At 46.4% G+C, this 19,176-nt stretch overlaps 1 protein-coding gene across 5 annotated transcripts in view; it reads right to left on the reverse strand.

Annotated features, from left to right (window-relative positions):
• Positions 1 to 11,359, reverse strand: part of Tbc1d14 (TBC1 domain family member 14) — a 90,910-nt gene extending 79,551 nt beyond the window's left edge. Inside the window, exon 1 of one of the 5 annotated variants that reach the window (XM_031341856.1) lies at positions 11,346 to 11,359. Coding sequence is in view for 1 of the 5 variants with exons in the window: in XM_031341852.1 (XP_031197712.1) it covers positions 1,538 to 1,592 (55 nt within the window). In the remaining 4 variants the exon portion in view is untranslated. Of the gene's footprint in view, positions 1 to 1,537; positions 1,723 to 9,563; positions 9,705 to 10,012; positions 10,216 to 10,247; positions 10,274 to 11,345 lie in introns of those variants that run through there. The other 4 variants (XM_031341853.1, XM_031341855.1, XM_031341854.1 and 1 more) reach the window with 4 other exon arrangements.
• Between the last annotated feature and the right edge of the window lie 7,817 nt (positions 11,360 to 19,176).

Genomic DNA, 19,176 nt, shown 5'->3' on the forward strand with positions numbered 1-19,176 from the left:
TTTTTAAGGATTCTTTTGTCACCCGCTCCTATCATGATATTCTGTACTTCCCTGGGCAAAAGCAACAAAGCCAAAATACATGGACTGAAGAACTCTCTAAACAATGAGTTGAAATAGGCCTTTCACTCTTACAAGTTGCTTGTCTCAGGCCTTCTGTAACAGTGGTACAAAGATAACCAAGCGGGCAAACTATCAATAGAATACCTCTAACCTAAAGATGTGAATGAGGGGCTGAGAATATTGCTCAGTAGTGCTACTTGGCTAGAATGAGCAAAGCCATGGGTTCAATCCTAGTCATTGTGAAACAGCATTAAAACCAAGCTAACTTCATTAAGACAGAAAAACAGTAAAGTGAATTATACGCTTACAAATATGCCATCTTCAATAAGACTGCCCAAGCACACCCCAACTGGCCACACCTTTCCACAGCACTACCAGGCTCACTCAAGTCTAAGACAGGGCGCACTTTTCCTTCACAACGGAAGTTGAGCACTCAGAATAGCCCAAGATCAGACTTAGCTAGAGAGGTAGGATTGGGGGTCAGAGGGAAGGCCATTCCTACTTTTAAATGGCTTAGAACAGGCTCTTTAAATACAGAACAGGAAGTTAGTTCAGTGAAGATATGTTAATAATAGAAGAGAAAAAGCCAGGGCTTGAAAGAAGAATCTAAAGCATTGACACACACACCTCAAAGGCCATGCCTACAATTCTCTGGCCAAAGAGGCAGGCACAAGCCAGGAGAAAATTCCAGTCTGAAAAACACAGCCCTTAGCACACTGTCACCCTCACCAGTGAAAACTTACCCCTTGTTTTTAAAATGTCAAAACTAGAGATCGGACAGTACACCCTAACCTGACCACAGAGCAGAATCTAAGGACCAGAACTCCAGACTCCAGCCACTTCCAGACTGTAACCCCAGCTTCACTACAGACAACCTTGGGGAATTAATTAAGTACCAAGGAAAGTAATGAATGGACACTTGGCCCTGGAGGCGCAGCTGCTTTCATCAAACAAGAAGTGGCTGAGGACTCCAAGGCACAGCAGACACAGAAGTTCACTTGCTAAGATGTCAGTCTAGCTTCTACAAGAAGCCTCCTGCAGCCCTCAGGAAGCCAAGCTCCTTAAGTGCAGCAGAAGCAAACCGATTAAAAGCAGAAAGGGGGGAGGGAAGTAATCTCCTCCTCCCAGAAACTGAAGGAGCCAGTCAGTCAGTGCAGCAAAGAGCAAAAATGGAAACAGAAGGGAGTGAATGGAAAGGCAGAATTCAGAAATAGCTGGAGCCACAGAAAACCAGGATCCCCCAAGTAAGGTTCATTTAGCTCCAGAGGTGTTCTGACTAATAACCTATTTTTCTTACAAGTTAGAACCACAGTGTACCACAACACAAGAAAAACACAGGCAAATTTAGTTTGTTACAGAAACAAAATTATGTAAGAGCTGAAAAAGTTTTTAAACCTACAGACAAAAATTCAATTTATTCTCAAGGAGTTGAGCATCCTTCAGCGGGTGTTAGCATATTTTAATTTGCATTGCTCACCTTGATGTCCACCTAGAGTCCAGCAGCCATGTCCCTCAAGGATATCACACACCATCTGTGTTCCCTGCTGTGGGAAAACTTAACCTATTGCTATGTTAAGAAAAAAGAATCACAAAAAGATACAAGTAGATCCAGATACACACAAATTGGAAGTTGTACTCTTTTTTAATTAAAGCAAGAATAAAAGAAGCATCATTTTATCACATAGTTAAGAGCTAATCTTTGACAAAGGCAAAGGTTACTATATATCAAAACACCATCAGCCTCCAGAAGATCAAACTGGCACAAGGCCTCAGTCAGAAGAAGAAATCTTTACAGGCCCAGCTGAAATTCTGGCTCTGCCACTTACCAGCTGGGGTGACCTCGACCTTTCTGAACCTCAACTTCCTGCTTCCCCAGCAGTGAACATTAACAATACTATACTACAGGTTTGTCTGAAGACAAAAGAAACAAGGAGGTGTGGAGAAGCCAGACACCAGACCTCACAGGTCCTCCACAGCCACAGTTCCTTGTTTTCTAGCTGTGACTGTGAGTGTCTGCAGGAGATGCAAGTTCAACTGTAATCAAGAGATTCTGCTCTTAGAGTGCACAGCAGTCAGTGCCTGGGCAACACAAGGCACCTAGCTAGTGTAGTCTGTGGGGTGAGAAATCATCTTATTCAGACAATGGCACCTCATTCATAGAATTAATTCCAAGGACCCTCCTTCAAACCTAAGCAAGAAGTGGGGAAGAAAGAAGGGCTGTGAGCCCAGAGCCATGGTGTTCCCTGTCTTTGCGGCCTCTTTCAGGGAAAAGCTAGATGAATTCTGAGGCCTCTGGTGATTCATTAAGTCTCAGGAACAGAATGTCTGTCTTTGAGGAAATAAACCTAAAAGAGAAAGAGTGCTCCGGCCGGCGGTAGCATATTTGTGCTGGCTACTCTTATGTCAACTTGACAAATAGAGATATCTGAAAGGAGGGACTCTTAATCGACAAAAATGCCTCCATAGCGTTTTCTTAATTAGTGATTGACAGGAGAGGGCCCAGCCCATTGTGGGTGGTTCAATCCCAGGGCTGGTGGTCCTAGGTTCTAAAAGAAAACAGACTGAGCAAGCCAGGGGGAGCAGGCCAGAAACAAAACCCTTGCATCAGCTCCTGCCTCTAGGTCCTGCCTTGTCTAAGTTCCTGTCCTGACTTCCTTTGATGATGAACAACAATAAATAAGTGTAAACCAGGGGCTGGTGAGATAGCTCAGTGGGGAAGAACACCGACTGCTCTTCGGAAGGTCCTGAGTTCAAATCCCAGCAACCACATGGTGGCTCACAACCACCCATAATGAGATCTGACGCCCTCTTCTGGTGTGTCTGAAGACAGCTACAGTGTACTTACATATAATAAATAAATAAATCTTTAAAAAAAAAAAGTGTAAACCAAATAAACCCTTTCCTCCCCAACTTGCTTTTTGGTCATGGTGTTTTGTTGCAGCAATAGTTAATCCTAACTAAAACTATACTCTAGAACCAACTTCTGCAAAGGGACAAGGCTACCTGGTCCTTGAGCCCTTCCACCTGGTTCTACCTATGCCATAAAACCAGAGGCCATGCTCCAGGCCTCCTACCTTGTACCAGTGCCCCAATAAGGGAGAAGTTGCACAAACAAAGCACATGCTTCTGAGAAAAGGCTGTAGGGTGATCTTTGGAAGTTGGCCTAAAGAAGGTGGCCTGCCTCCAAGTCACATGCTTTCTAAGCACATACTGAGCCCGAATTCCCCACACTAAGCAGATACAAAGGCCCTGCCATCATCTCTGCCTTCCCCCACCTTTCAACATGCAACCTAACTGGGGCCACTGTAGGAAGCAAGGAGCTCCGGCCCAGCAAGGTCATCAGGGGCTTTAGGCTCTAGCAATCTATGGCACGGAAAGTTGCCGCTAGCCACCTCCTTCCTCCTCTGCATAGTGCCCCCTCCCCAGCTCCTTCAGGAAGCTACAAAGCTCTTTCTATACTCTTCTGCCACACCCCACCTAAAATTATGAGATTTTACAATTGTTCCCCTGTTTCTTGCCACCAGATCCCAAACGTCAGGCAGGAACAGTTCTACTCATTTCTGGACTTCAGCATCTACCATAGATTAAGGATTTTTAAAAGTATGTGCTGAATTAATTACTAACAGCCAAGTCCTCATGTGGGCAGGTTTCCCAGACTGTTCCCATGAGCATAACTGAAATCTGGGTTATATTCTAAGAACGAAGCAGCACTAACAGAAGCAATGCAAGTAGGAAAATCCCACTGAGTCCTGGTAACATGTGCATATACCAGACACTGCAACTGGGCAATTCAGTACAACAGGTTACGTGTAGACCCAATGATGGGAACTGCTATCCACAATGACAGTCATTTTCTGGCATCTACATCGGAGCAACACAATGTGCCTACAGCAGGCACTCTAACCTGGGCAGACTAAGGCACTAACTGAGGCAGTCCATTTAGGGAGGAAGGAGCACACTGCCAGGGCAGGGACAAAATGCAGGGTAAATGGTGATTAGTCACCACTTTCCGGACCAGAGACAAACACACAAGATATGAAACAAGCATATGAGGAAGGCTGTTTTTAACACATAACAAGACCACAGGAGTTTCATGTGTTCTGCAGGAAGCAAAGAGGAAAGAAACTGCCTAAGGTTCTGGAACAGCCCAAATCCACCCCATAGAGCAGTTCTTTGTGTAAGACAAGCAACAAAGAAAAGAGAACCAGGTTCTACTAGTGATGTGGACAGGGCTATGTGAGACTGTCTAATCCAGTTGCAAGCACTTGATTTCCTCCTCCCCAAAGTCCAAGACTTAAGACATGGCCAGAATCTTCTTCACACCACACACACACACACACACACACACACACACACACACACACACACACCAATTTTGAAACAAAAACCAAATGATTAGTTTTGTCCTTAGGAAGGGAAATCCCCTTCCTGGTGGCTGCAAAAGAATAAACTGCCCCAGCACCATTCCTTTGGGGTGGACTGCCCCCACCCCAAAGGATATGGGCCCAAGTAGCCCTTCTTGTCCCAACTCCTCTCTGGATGTTCCTGGGCAAAGGGGATTCCTGGCACCACTAGCAAAGGAATGTTGCTGTTCTCTCTGACCACCAAAGGGCAGGACCGTACACTCACCTTAGCTGCCATGTCTCCCTTCAACCCAGTTCTACCTGATTTCCAGGTCCTTAGTCTAAGGGCAGAACACTCAAAGCTTGTTTCTACTCAGCCACGCCTGAGGGCACATACATCAGGGTCAGTCTCAGGAAAGCAGGATCACCTGTAACACCTTCTACCTGCATAGCTACCGGTTAATGCAGACCAGGGTGCTCTAAGCTGGATGGGCCCCACAAATTGTCTGTATCTAACACCCACAACACTCTTGAGAAAGCTGCTTGGGGTGCCCATGTTTAACAGTGAGGGTTCTGAGGAGGCCTTCTGCCTCTTCACAGAAACAGTAGTTCCACCAGGCTGCATCTCAGCCCAGAACACAGGCTTCAGGACAAACTTTAGCTCAGGACAGGCTAGGAATGAGGTCTAACACCAGAGTCCCACAGAGACATTTCATTTGTGGGAATTCCCCTGCACTGCAGAGAGCACCACAGGAACTAACCAGGGGAGAGTCTCTCTTAAGTCCTCTTTAAGTAGGAAGGTCAAAGGGACCAGGATAGTCCTAGGTCTCAAGTGCTAGAGCATTACACCACTTTACAGGAGCAGCCACCATCAGGAGCAGAGAGCCTGCCAGGTACTCAACCCTCACACCCATCTACTTAGATAAGTGCCATACACATCTACTTAGATAAGTGCCAGCAAAGCTCAGCTCCAGACTAAGAGCCAGGGCTAAGAAAGCAGCCATGCTGGGCTAACCTGGATCTGACTCAAGAGTGGGATGCAGCCCCCTGTTCACTCTTTGTACTGCCACTGTGCAGAATGGGAGTCAATTATAAAAGTTCTTTCTTTTTAGATAGGTTATTTTTAGGGCAAAAACAGTCCTAAAACAATTTCCTAAACTCATACATCCCTCTGGAGGGTGAATGGCAACTTACCTGAAGTTCTGGGTGAACCATTTCATCTGTATATTTCAGCATACCAGACTTCAGGCTGTTGAGGATCCCAAAGGCTCCCTCAAAGCCCTAAAGAAAGACACTTAACTTACACTGGCCACAGGTGCTATGACTAAAAGGCCAACATGAGACCCTTTAAATTACGGGCATAATATATGGAGTGTTCCTTCCTCAGCCACATTTAATGACTAGACAGATACCTGTGAAGTCATGATGGATTCGGAAGATACGCAGACCACTTTACAAAGGCAACATGATTAAAATTCTTTATTTGTTTGAGAAAAAAGAGTCTCTTTCATTCACTAAGTAGCTCTAGCTGGCCTGGAGCTCACTAATTGACAAAGCTGGCCTCAAACTCACAGAGATCTGCTTGCCTCTGCTTCCAGAGCACTGGGAGTAAAGGCCTGCTTCATTCTTAACAGAAGAGACCTCTCTGAGCACCCACCATGTGCTGTACCATGGGAAGGGCCATAAAACCTAGTCACAAGTATGCTAAGTACACTGTAGACACTGAAATGTAAAGAAAGCAACTTGCTCCAAGTTGCTGAAGGGAAGGGCTAGACTCACGATAGGTATGACATCAGAGCACCACACAAGGCCTGCTGGAATACTTAAAAAGACATGTCCTCAACTTTATGATAATTGATAAGCCAAACACTTAACAACTTTTACTATTTTACATGGTAGATGTTAATAGAAATGAACTTTAAACATTACTGTATCCATATGAATATTTTGCCTCCATGTATGTCTGTGCACCAGGGTTCCTGGTGCCTACTAAGGTCAGAAGAGAGCACCGGATCCCCTAGAACTGAAGTTACACAGGTGAACTGCCATGTGGGTGTTAGGAATTGAACCTGGACCCTCTGGAAGAGCAGCAAGTGCTTATAAATGCTGAACCATCTCTCTAGCCCCCAAAACTTTTAAAAATAGGGCCAATCAGACAGCTCAGTGGGTAAAGGCACTTCTTGCACATGCCTGGCAACCTAAATTCCATCCCTGGAACTCTCATAAAGGTACAGAGAAAGAACTGACTCCAAAAGTTGTCCTCCAACCTCTACACATGCAGCATAGGCATGCTCAACCACACACATGTCACATAAACACAACAATAGTAAAAATTTATAAACTTTTTAAGACCACAGTAATGGCTCAGCTGGTAAAGGTGCTTGATGCTAAGCCTAATAACCTGAGTTCGATCCTAAGGACCCACAAGTAAAAGGAGAAGACTGACTAGAAATTGTCCCTTGACATACACACAAATAAATAATAAGTGTAATTTCATAAGATAATTTTAAAATAAGTAAGATGGGTGGAGCTATAGACTCTGGAACAGACTACCTTGATTCAAATCCCAGCTTCTCCACTTGTTAATTGTGTAACCTTGGTTTAGTTTAACTTCATGTGCTTCTGTTTCACTGCAAAATGAAGTCAATAGTAACCTTAACCTTATCAGGCAGTTAGCAAGATTAGGGGAACAAGGTCACATGATGCTTTTAGAACCATGCCTGGCCTAAGCTAAGCCTTAGAAGATCTTGGCACAAGATGGACAGCCAACTCAGGCCCACTATTTTATCACCTTGGCATTACAAAGCCCAGACACAGTCACCCTGTGTACACAGGGCTTCTTCCTGCTCTAGCACCTCTCCTCATGCATGCTATGTGGCAATGAATGGACTCTGGGCCTCAATTTTCCCAAGGAAAAATGAAATTACCCACATTGACCTACTCCTGAGAGTCTTCTAGCTCATCAGTCAAAAAGTTTCAACACTCCTGACCTAAGACATTTACTTTATATCTAGTCCTAAAGCAAACATCAGGAGACATACATACATACATACATACATACACAATTTCCTAAACTCTTTTTATATATACACAGAATATTTATATATTCTGACAAATCCTCTGCAAGGTCTCAACCCACATCATGTGGCTAAGATGCTCAGCGCTGAGGATAGGAACATGAAGTTAAGGATCTCTGACCCATGGGGAGTCAGATTCGAAGACAAGGCTCCCTGAAGCCATGTCCTCCTCGCTATTAGAGAGGCTAACACAAGGAAGTAACTGGTCCTAGTATACGACAGAGATAAGAAACTCATTCTCTGCATAACAGGAATCAGGCTAACTGAAGGTGCTAAAGAAATACAGATCCCTAGGAGCCAAGTGAGATCTGAATGTGAGGGGGATGGGCTGAGGGCAGAGTACAAAAACTTTGCTGCTCAAAAAGAAAGCAAGCCTAACTCAAGCAAGAAAGGTGCTAAACACACACACACCATGGCCAGCTAGGGCCACTGAGGTCATCAGGGTGAGCAGAGCCTTGTCTTGTGCAGCCTCAGTCTGCACCCCACCTCTGTCTCTCTCACCTCATCTCCCACAGTCACGCCTCCTTCTCTTAATGTTCCAGAAGAGTGCACCCAATAACCCTAAGCAGCAGGTATACACCAGGTTCTCATTACAGCTGGTTCTCAGCAGGATCATGGAACTCAGATCTCAATGGGTCAAACCCATACAACAGGGTGAGCAGAGCATGCAGGAGAGGCGCTAGCAGCAGGAAGAAACCCTGTGTGCACAGAGAGACTGTCTCTGGGCTTTGTAATGCAAAGGTGTTAAGAGCTGGAGGAAGGGGAGGCAATATCAAACTGGAGTCTTAGTTTGGCACTGGCACATAAGTGTGCCAAGACTGATACAAAGGCTAGCCAAGTTCTTTTAGCAGAGCTACCAACAGCCACAGGAAACCCATCCTCCAAAAGTCTGCCCCCAAACACCAGGACTCCCTCTCAGCCAGAGGACATGAAATAATCATAGAATAGCCAGAGCCTCTGGAAGTGACAAACTGCAATAGTGAACACAGACTCTTACAGAGCAAATGTAATTCCTCCTGGAAGAGCCCGTCTATGTTACTTTCAGAGAGAGGCAGTTTCAAGTTTCACTGGGCCTGGTCAGGAGGTATCTCTGACATTCTCAGCCTCACTGGGGCTCTATCAGGAGTCTACTGATTAGCACCCTCCGGAAATCTAGCCAATCCCCTCCAAAGGGATGACAAGATCCTGAGTAGGGGTTGGGCAGAGGTCAGGTTGTTCCTCTAGCCTACCAATATGCCCAGTACTGAGGGTCTCTAGAGATAAAATGGGTTCTACAGCCAGAGAGTAGAAGATCTGAGCACATAACCCAGGAAATGAGTCTGAGGAGAGTGGGGTCTAGGGTCCCTCCCTGAAGGACCTTCTGCAGCCCAGGAACCCAAGTGGGTCAGGAGATTTAAGAAAGAGGTTTGGCAGTCTGAGAAGAACTGGGCATGAGGAGGAAGAACATATGAACACACCACAAAGGGCCGAGGAGGAAGAACTGAAGGGGACAGAGATCTGAACAGGTCAGAGATCTGAGGAGGATTCAGGCGCAGACCCTCAGAGCAGACTCGGTTTGCAGGCCACAGCCCCGTCAAAGTAGGATGAGCCAGTCGTAGCCTCCGGTGTGAGAAAACTTTTAGCAAGTTTTGGGATAAAAAGTCTTAGGAGGATGGAGATCCGAGACCCACCAGGGGTCTGAGGATCGAATCTGAAGAGGCCAGGGGTCTGAGGATTACTAGGATCTGAACAGGCAAGAGGTTTGGGGAGGACAGAGACCTGAATATCACAGGGTCTAAAAAGGAGTGAAGGCAGAGATCTGAACAGGACAGGGGTCTGAGGACGCTGGCTCAGGGCACGCAGAGCAGACACCTCTTTTGCTCGCAGCACTACATCTAAGAAGAGAACTTTTCACCAAGTTCTGGAAAAGGCGCACGTCGCGACAAGCTCTGACCGAGGGCAGCCGCACTTCAGCCGGAATACCAGCCCTCCCCACCCGCCCTCTCAGACCGCCCTGCCTGGCCGACGGAGCAGCAGCAGGTGGCAGCGGTCAGCGTCAGCCCTCCGCAACCTCTCAGCTTGACCCTACAGAGCCCCTCAGTACCCGAGCTACCGCAGCTCCAACGCCATCTCCGGGCCAATGGCCCGCAGCCCAGGCCCCGTGGGGCCTGCAACTTGCTGGGCTAGGAGGCTTAGACGCGGCAGACGCCGGGTCACTGCAGGTGCTCGCCAGCCGCCCGCGGCTAAAAGCAGCCAGCGCCAGACCCCGCCCCCACCACGCCCGCGCTCCATAGCCACGCCCCCCCGGAGGCGACCGCTCTTCCGCTGAGCCTCTTCAGCCCAACACGCAACTCCAATCACTCTCTCCCAGGGCCTCCGGTGTACCGCCACGCCCCGTGCTCCACAAACACGCCCCCGAGAGCTCACAAGCCACGCCCTACGCTCGTCCGTTCTGACTCTCCAGTCCGGCTAGCCAGACTCCAGGGGACAGAAGAGTTACCACGCGCCCGCGTTCCCTAGCCACGCCCTCACGTTCCCAAGCCACGCCCTCACCGATCTTCCACTGCTCTTCCGCCAGGGCTCTCGCCCCCCGCCGCGGCTCCGTAGAGCTTGGAGCCCAACATTTACTGGCGCTGCTCCTCCGGCCTGCCAAGTATCGGTCCTAGATTTCAGGAGCTGTGTACCCGGCCCTTTTCTGTCCTCAGGCCCAAGCAGGGCTGCGAGGAAAGCTCTAAAAGAGTCATAGTGTCCACACCGGCACAGCAGACTCCCGGCAGGGGCCCCTTACCTGGTCGGCTCCGCCCGCGGCCATCTTGGAAGTGGGAAGTGGAGGGAGGGGGGAGAAGAAGCGCACGGGGCTGGTCTAGGCCTGGGGAGCCGAGCGGCGGAGCGCATCGATAGGGCGCCCCTGTCCAGCAGCTGGAGGAGTCTTTATAGCCCACGGGAGTATGTAGTGGTACACCTGAGCGCAGATTATGGATCATTGACCTTGGAATGCCCTCCCGGTATAGCCTTAGCTTCTCCACCTGTCAAACAGGCTTTTCTGATCACTGACTTATCGTGCTTAGTGCCTAGCGCTGTAGTTCGCAAACTTTTGTCTTCACTTTAATATTTCAGGATACAAAGCCCCAGCAGGCCGGGCCTCGGGAGGTGGGAGGTGATATACAGGGTTCATCGGTGTTTTTGAAAGTTGTGTGATGAACTCGCTTAGGAACTAGATGAGGCCTCACTAGACAGCACCCTTCTCTACCCGGGGACACAGAAATCCACCTGCTTCTGCCAATGCATTAAAAGTGTGTGCCATTCACACCTGGCTTTATGCACATGTTACCTTTTTTTTTTTTTTTCCCTTTCTTTTGGTTTTTCAAGACAGGGTTTCTCTTGTGTATAGCTCTGGCTGTCCTGGAGCTCACTCTGTAGACCAGGCTGACCTCAAACTCAGAAATCCGCCTGCCTCTGCCTCCCAAGTGCCGGGATTAAAGGCGTGCACCACCCCTGTCCGACTATGTTACCTTTTTAAGTAGCAAAAATTATAGAGACACAATCTATGAAAAAGTATGATTCAAGGAGGTAGAAGTCAGCTATAGCTGAGAAGAGTAAAGCCAGATTCCTATGGTGGATGTCACCTACCAGGCCAAGTCATTGAGCTGCATTTCACTTCCTGAACTCATCTGAGCTGACTTTCCTGAGCCTCAAAAAGCATAGAGACATGAGCGTCTGTTGGGTCCATACCAAGGGTACTTGGGATCGTTTGGGTTTATTCTAGGACTTACTAACACAAATAAGCCCCTTTAAAGCCTGACTACATCTCAGCCAGGAGCCATTTCATCAGGCTGGACCCATCATTATCCTACAGGAAGAGGAATCTCCCTGCCCTGGCAAATACCTGGAGGCGTGCAGGAGGTACAGTTCTTAGTTCATGCTAGCCTCAAAGTTGCAACCTAGAAAAAGATAAGTTTGAATTCAAAACAGACCCAGAGGAAGGGCTTACAAGACCACGGCTATATCAAAGGCTATGAAATGCACACCACCCCTAGGGATGAAAGAAGACAGAGAGAGGTTGGAGGATAGCTCAGTGGCCTGAATTCAGTTCCAAGAGTAAACGGGAGGGTGGGGGGGGCGGTGGGGGGAGATAGCAAACCAAGAGCCAGGCCATATCTGAATGTCTTGGGTCTGCACATGTGTTGTAACTTTTAAACTTCCACGTGGCATGTGCTGTTTCACAAGGAAGCAACGTTGGGTCCCACACAGCCCACCCGAGGCCATGAGATTGAGGCTCTCAGTCCATCACATCAGAGTCTAGATCACAGGCAAGCCCAGCCCTGTGCCTGTTAAGATGCACAGGGAAAAGGCCTACCTGCGAGGCTGATAGTATTGGCTTCCATTGAGAGGGCCATCCAAGCAGGGTGCCTGATGGGTGAGGGACTCTAGACTCTAGCCAGTGTAGGAGCCTACAGACTGCTTGAAAGCCTTGATAGACACTGGCTTCAACTTCCCTCCCTGGATCATGACTGTAATTACTCTTAGCTCCAACTTACAATGGCAGGAGGGTAGAGGCTTAAATAGGCTGTCTTTTGTCATCTTGGAGAGAGCTGAGAGACTTGCAGGGCATCCCTCAGTATTTGTTGCATAATAGAAATTTCAAAGGTGCTTAAGTTGCTGGCAGGCAGTTTTAAGTGAGAACAATGCCAGGTTTCCATCACACCCATTGGTGCCCTCACAGCTGGATTTAAACACTGACTGGAAAGCAGAAACTTGCTTTAGTCCCATCTCACACTTAAAAACATTGGGTCTGTATGTCATATGCACAGGAGTCCTCATGACTCCTCACCTTGCAGCCATAATGCTTGAGTATCAATTTTAAAACCTTGCAATGAGGGTAGGATAGATGGCTCAGCAGTTAGAAGCACTGTCCCTTCTTCCAGAGATCCTGAGTTCAATTCCCAGCAACCACATGGTGGCTACAAGGGGATCTGATGCCCTCTTCTGGCCTTCATAGATAGCATGTAGAGCACTCATAGATTAAATAAAAATTTTTTTAAAATATTTTTTTAAAAAAATCACCAAACTTTGAGATGACAAGGGACCATTGTCCTGTCTCTGGAATCAACAGCTCTTTGCGGTGCACAGGTTTGCAGCTGGTACCCTCTGACTCTGTCTCCCTTCAGCAGCCTAGTGCCAGAGCCCTGGTGTCTCCCTGGGAACTCCTCACTCCCCACCCCTTTGATTTGACCTTTTACCTTTTGCCATCAGTCCCCAGAAGCGGTCTAGATAAAGCCTCATCGTAATGAGTCTGAAACAAAGAAAAAAAAAGAGTGAACAGCACTAAAGGGGTGTGGCCACTTTCAGCCACTTACCCGCTCAGAACTTTCATTTACCCCCTCAGAATCTCCACTTACCCACTCAGAACCACTGAGAACACTTCTGGCTCCCAGATACAGAGAAAACATCCATCTCAAGTTGACAGCCCTCCTGCAACTGCAGCAGAACTCTGGGGAAACTATTCTCTTTCCCTTCAGGCTCTGCTGGAGAGTTCCAGAAGGACTGCCCACTGTGCATGGTTTCTTTGATGGCTGTAAACCTCTCACTTGTGGATAGAAATACCAGCTCCTCAGAGACTCTGGCTGGCCCCATCCCCATCAAATTCTGTCCCCATCCCCATCTCTGAAGCACACAGCTCCTCTCATTCCTACATTATTTCAAGATTGAACAAGGTCAAAGTAGTTGAAGCAATGGTCATACAAATTGTCCAACTTGGTCAGTTTTCCAACATTCGTGGAGCCCTCCTAGAACTGTCTGATCCACCCCTAACAATACAGTATGAACAAAGAATGGTAGCCTCCCAGCCATGTAGGAGGAGGGAGACCTTGCCAGGGATGACTTCCATGTGCTCTGCTGAGTATCTCTTTAGAGAAGCAGGAATGCCTGATGATGTCCAGTATCCATAGAAACCATTTCTGTGCACCTGCTACACACCGAAGACACACCGCTCATAACAACTGCTTTCATGGGGGCTCCTGGGACAGACAGAAGCAGTGCTCTGCAATTTATAGCCATGACTTCTTATAAGGAAAATGTTTATCTAACCTGATGAAGCTCCAGGAGGTCCTCATTAGGACATGAGGTCAACCCTCTGAGTTATTGGGGAGAAAGTAGGTCAAGAGAGAAGGATGGAGAATCCTTAGTCAGGTGAAGGATGGCAGGCACAAAATAGCTATTCTGTTAGGACCCCCTAACCTCCCTTCCAGAGACAGAAGGATCTCATCTCCTGAACACATACATATTCCCCAATCTCTGTGAATGCCACCAACACATGAGCTAAGTGAATGAGTCACACTCACACCTGACTTTACCTGGAGTCATCCCTGGCAATGGCCAGCACCTGACCTCTGTGACAGAGGTTCGCCTCCACAACCTGCCAAGCTCACTCAGTGCCTCGCTCCTTACAGAGGATAGGAGTGGGAGATGAAGCCACTCAGTCTTGGTGTCACAGATCTATCTACTGTCCTCAGATCAAGTCCCGCCCAACCCAAACCTGCCTCCCATGCCACTGGCTTCTGGCATGGCATGGTTACAGTGACAGTAGGTTCTTATGCTACCCTGGGACTTTGCTGTCTCTGTCCATCATTTTAGGCAAGAGGGCCCTCAGAGCCCTTCCAAAACCCAGTCTTTTTCCCTTTCCATTCTTTTGGAGTATTACCTCCTACACCATGGAGACCACAGTTCCCATTTTTAGGACACAATGCTTGGAATTTGGATTACTCAGGTTGGTTTTTTGGTTTTTGTTTTGGTTTGGGTTTTTGTTTTGTTTTGTTTTGTTTTGTTTTGTTTTCCAAGACAGGGTTTCTCTGTGTAGACCTGGCTGTCCTGGAACTCACTCTATAGACCAGGCTGGCCTCAAACTCAGAAATCCGCTTGCCTCTGCCTCCCAAGTACTGGGACTAAAGGTGTGCGCCACCACTGCCCGGCTGTGGTTGGTTCTTAAAATTGTACAAAAAAATAAAACATACACACACAAAAAAAAGACAGGAATTGCTAGTGCATTAGTGGTTAGCAACCTGAGGCAGATACAGAGTGCCAACAGAACAGCATTAGGCAGCCAGAGCAGCCACTGCTACCCACACACCTCTCCACACTTTGACTCTTGCACCAGGGCCTATCAACTAGAATTTTCCATTTTTTTTTTTTTTTTAGGGTGTATGTGTGTAGTCCTGACTGTCCTAGAATTCACTGTGTAACCAGGCTAGCCTTGAACTCAGGGATCTATCTGCCTCCCAAGTGTTGGGATTAAAAGTATGCACCACCATTACCAGTTTTTTTCTCATTTTTTAAAATCAGTATGGTTACCAGCTTCCTGGCCTACAACGGATCTGAAGCATCAAGATTCAGAGGTCCAGTCCCTTCAAAGAACACAAAGGGGAATTTGTCTTTTGTTTTGTTTTATTTATTTATTTATTTATTTATTTATTTATGTTTTATTTATTTTGGTTTTATGAGACAGGGTATCTCTGTATATCCCTGGCTGTCCTGTAACTCAATCTGTAGACCAGGCTGGCCTTGAACTCAGAAATCTGCCTACCTCTGCCTCCCAAGTGCTGGGGATTAAAGGCGTGCACTACCACTGCTCTGCTAAAGGAGGAATCTTGACAATACTCAATATCACATGCAAACTCAGTTTCTTTTGGAACAAGACATAACCATGGTATCATTTACAACAAAGATAAACTGTGTAGATGCCCCCACAACACAGGGAGATTTACTAGATGAAATGCTATACCCAACCATCAAGAAAATCTTTAGGGTTGTAGCTGATAAAGAGGCATAGTCTCAGATGGTCCATGACATGACTGTAGGGTCAGCATGGCTGATAACAGTTCACTGTTTTTAAAGTGCTTGGTTTGTTTATTTTTAAATAACAGGGTCTCATGGAGCTCAGCCTGGCCTCAAAGTTGCTATCTAGACAAAGATGGTTGGGAACTCCTGATCCCTGTGCTGGGATTGCAGGACTGTATCATCACCACTCCTGTTTAACTGTATATTTCTTTCTTTCTTTTTTTTTTTTTGAAGATTTATTTCATGTATGAGTGCTCCATCTGCAAGGATACCTGCATGTCAGAAGAGGGCATCAGATGCCAGTATAGATGGCTGTGAGCCACCATGTGGTGCCAGGAGCCTGCCTGGCCTAGAATGGGTTTAAAATGGGATACAGGTCAGACATTGCTTTAAAGACTGATGGTCTCTGGCTTTCTAGCTCTCTAACTTGAATGCTTGCTGATGACTTCTAAAAGATTGTAAAAACGTCCTTGTTTATTCTATGGTTAAACAAATGTTGGTTTCTTTTCTCTTTAACTCTGTGCTTTATTAAACATTATAACTCTCTGTGCTTTGTTTAACTCTTTAGGCTTAAATAAGCTCTAGGGAAACTTAACTCTTTCTGACTGTTCTGTGCTTCATTGAGCGCTAAAATCTTAACTCTTTATTAGCTCTGTGTTACTTCTGCTTTAATATGTGCTAATATCTGGTGAATAACGCATGCTATTTAGCAGCAGGGAGTTAAGTAAAAGGATTTATTGCCAGTGCTCTTCTCTCTGGTGAGTCAGCCAGAAGCCTCCCTGCCTAAGCTGTTTAACTCTTTGTGAACCAGAGAGGAAGGAGAGGAAAAGAATTAAGATGCTTTATACAGTCAAATATGCACAGACACATATACATTCAAACATTCACATATCCACATTCTGGCCAGTGTGTAATTGTCTGTCACAATGAACTCCTCAAGTATTCATGCATGCTTACATATATACACATATACCTACACACAAACACATGGACAGACAGACATGGACATTTGGATGGCTGACTGGCTGGATGGGGCAAAGCTCCCCAAGACCGACCATGCAGCCAAGACCTTTATTTCTTTTCTCCAATCTTTTATACCTTCTTAGACAAAGCGTTCTTTAGAAAATTACCTCAGAGATAAAATGTGACATAGAATGGGAGTTACAGAAAGGTGTTGATATTAAGTCCAAAACAGTGTTTCATTCTAATGTACTCACTAAAAGATCAAAGCAACAGTTTTTACTTGGCCTTGCCTTATCATAGTGCATACCTGTGACTTTACCCTTGGACCTAAATGTTTTTCCTTGCATACAAAATTGTCCCGTCTATTTTTTTTTAGTGTGATAATTATGAAGCCTTTATTTATTTGCTATTCTGAGGAATAGGCACATTCTATTCTTTTTTTAATTTTTTTATTATTATTATTATATGTAAGTACACTGTAGCTGTCCTCAGACACATCAGGAGAAGGTATCAGATCTCATTAAGGATGGATGTGAGCCACCATGTGGTTGCTGGGATTTGAACTCATGACCTCTGGAAGAACAGTCGGTGCTCTTAACCACTGAGCCATCTTACCAGCCCACATTCTATTCTTGATTCTAACTTTATCACATATTTCTAGCAACTAAAGACCATCTATAAAAAACTTTCTTTCCGCTCGGTGGTGGTGGCGCATGCCTTTAATCCCAGCACTTGGGAGGCAGAGGCAGGCAGATTTCTGAGTTTGAGGCCAGCCTGGTCTACAGAGTGAGTTCCAGGACAGCCAGGGCTATACAGAGAAACTCTGCCTCAAAAAACCAAAAAACCAAAACCCAAAAAATAAAACAAACTTTCTTTCCAAAATTATTTGAATCAAGTTAGGAATTCTATAGAATCATTATCTGTTTGTCTGTATAGCAACATTACAAGAGAGTACATCTTCATAGGTCTGCAGAAATCTGCTCAAATGGGTGGGTCAATACCTAGTGAGTGTCATATATTTAATAATAACAGATAATCATGTTAATAGCAGGAATCTTTCCTAAACTAAAATTCTTCTCGGTCTTGCCTACAGAAGCAAATCTGTCATAGATTTTTTTTTTTTAGTTTTTCGAGACAGGGTTTCTCTGTGTAGCCATGGCTATCCTGGAACTTACTCTGTAGACCAGGTTGGCCTCGAACTCAGAAATCCACCTGCCTCTGCCTCCCAAGTGCTGGGATTAAAGGCGTGCGCCACCACTGCCAGGCCCTCTGTCATAGATTTTAATCCATGGCAGAACCAGTTTAGGAAGAGCACCTGCTAGTTTTTAGTCTCTTTTAAATGGTTCTTGGCAATATGGTTGCTGGGAATTGATCTCTGGAAGAGAGGACAGTGCTCATAACCATTGAGCCATCTCTCCATGTCCCTAAATTGTGTATTTCTAAACATTTAATTTAGAGGGTTTAGCCACCAATACAGAGGAATGATAAGTGTTTGAGGTGATGGTTCAGCCCCTGAAAAACTCTGCCAAATGTTTGTCAATATGCTTTGAGACCTCCCAATGTCCATGTGTAACAATAGAATAGGGACAAGGAGTGTTGGCTAGACCTTTGCACAAATCTGAATACAGACTGAAACTGACTATAATCAAAGGCTATGAAATGCACACTAGCCCTAGGGATGAAAGAAGACAGAGAGAGGCCGGAGGATAGATCAGTGGCCTGAATTCAGTTCCAAGAGGAGGAGAGAGAGAAACAGCAGACAGAGGGCCAGGCCATAGCTGATTGCCTTGGGTCTGCACATGTGTTGTAACTTTCATTTTTTATTTTTTGAAGATTTATTTATTTATTTTATGTAGATGAGTACACACTGTAGTTGGACAGACAGTTGTGAGCCTTCATCTGGTTGTTGGGAATTGACTTTTAGGACCTCTGCTCGCTCCAGTCAGCCTCTCTTGCTCCAGTAGACCCCACTTGCTCTGGCCCAAAGATTTATTTATTATTATATCTAAGTACACTGTAGCTGTCTTCAGACACACCAGAAGAGGGAGTCAGATCTCATTATGGATGGTTGTGAGCCACCATGTGGTTGCTGGGATTTGAACTCAGGACCTTTGGAAGAGAAAGTTGGTGCTCTTACCTGCTGAGTCATCTCACCAGCCCCCGTGTTGTAACTTTTAAATTTCCATGTGCTTTTTCACAAGGAAGCAATGTTTCCTACCCAGCCACCTGAGACCATAAGATTAAGGCTCTCAGTCCAATCACACCAGAGCCTTGAGCTAAGCAAGCCCAGCCCTGTGCCTGTTCAATGCACAGGGAAAAGGCCTACCTGAGAGCCTGACAGCATTGGCTTCCACTGAGAGAACCATCCAAGCAGCGTGCCTGCTGGGTGAGGAACTCCAGACTCCAGCCAGTCTAGGAGCCCAGCAGAACCTATGCCACCTGAGAGCCCTGATCCAGGCAGGGCTGGCTCACGACCCAAGGTCATTCATATCCTGTTCTTCACAAGTCACTGACAGAAAGACTAAGTCACAGCAGAAGGAACGGGTCCTCCTAAAGCTTTGCCTTATGGCCTGGGCAGATGGGGATGGTGGAGAAGAGGGGTGCAGATAGCTTGTGGCCAAGCTCCATGCTCACCAGGAAATGACCATGCTGAAAGCCTGTGGTGCTCTATGTCACAGTATACTAAAGTGGAATTTTCCAAACAGCTTTGCCTTTAAAAGCATCACCCAGTTGCCTGCCACTGCCACCAGGGAGAGTAAAGCCCAATTTAGATGTGTGCAGGAAGCCAGTCTCATGTGGAGTACCATGGAGGTGAGGAGGTGGGAGGAGACAAAAGCCCAGCTCCCACCACCACCTGCTACCTCCACAGCCAGTCCCACCCCCAGAGCTTTGTTCACCAGGCCACATCCATTGCCTTCCTC

This window comes from Mastomys coucha, unplaced genomic scaffold (assembly GCF_008632895.1).
Source record: "Mastomys coucha isolate ucsf_1 unplaced genomic scaffold, UCSF_Mcou_1 pScaffold22, whole genome shotgun sequence".
In the NCBI taxonomy this organism is placed as follows: Eukaryota; Metazoa; Chordata; class Mammalia; order Rodentia; family Muridae; genus Mastomys; species Mastomys coucha.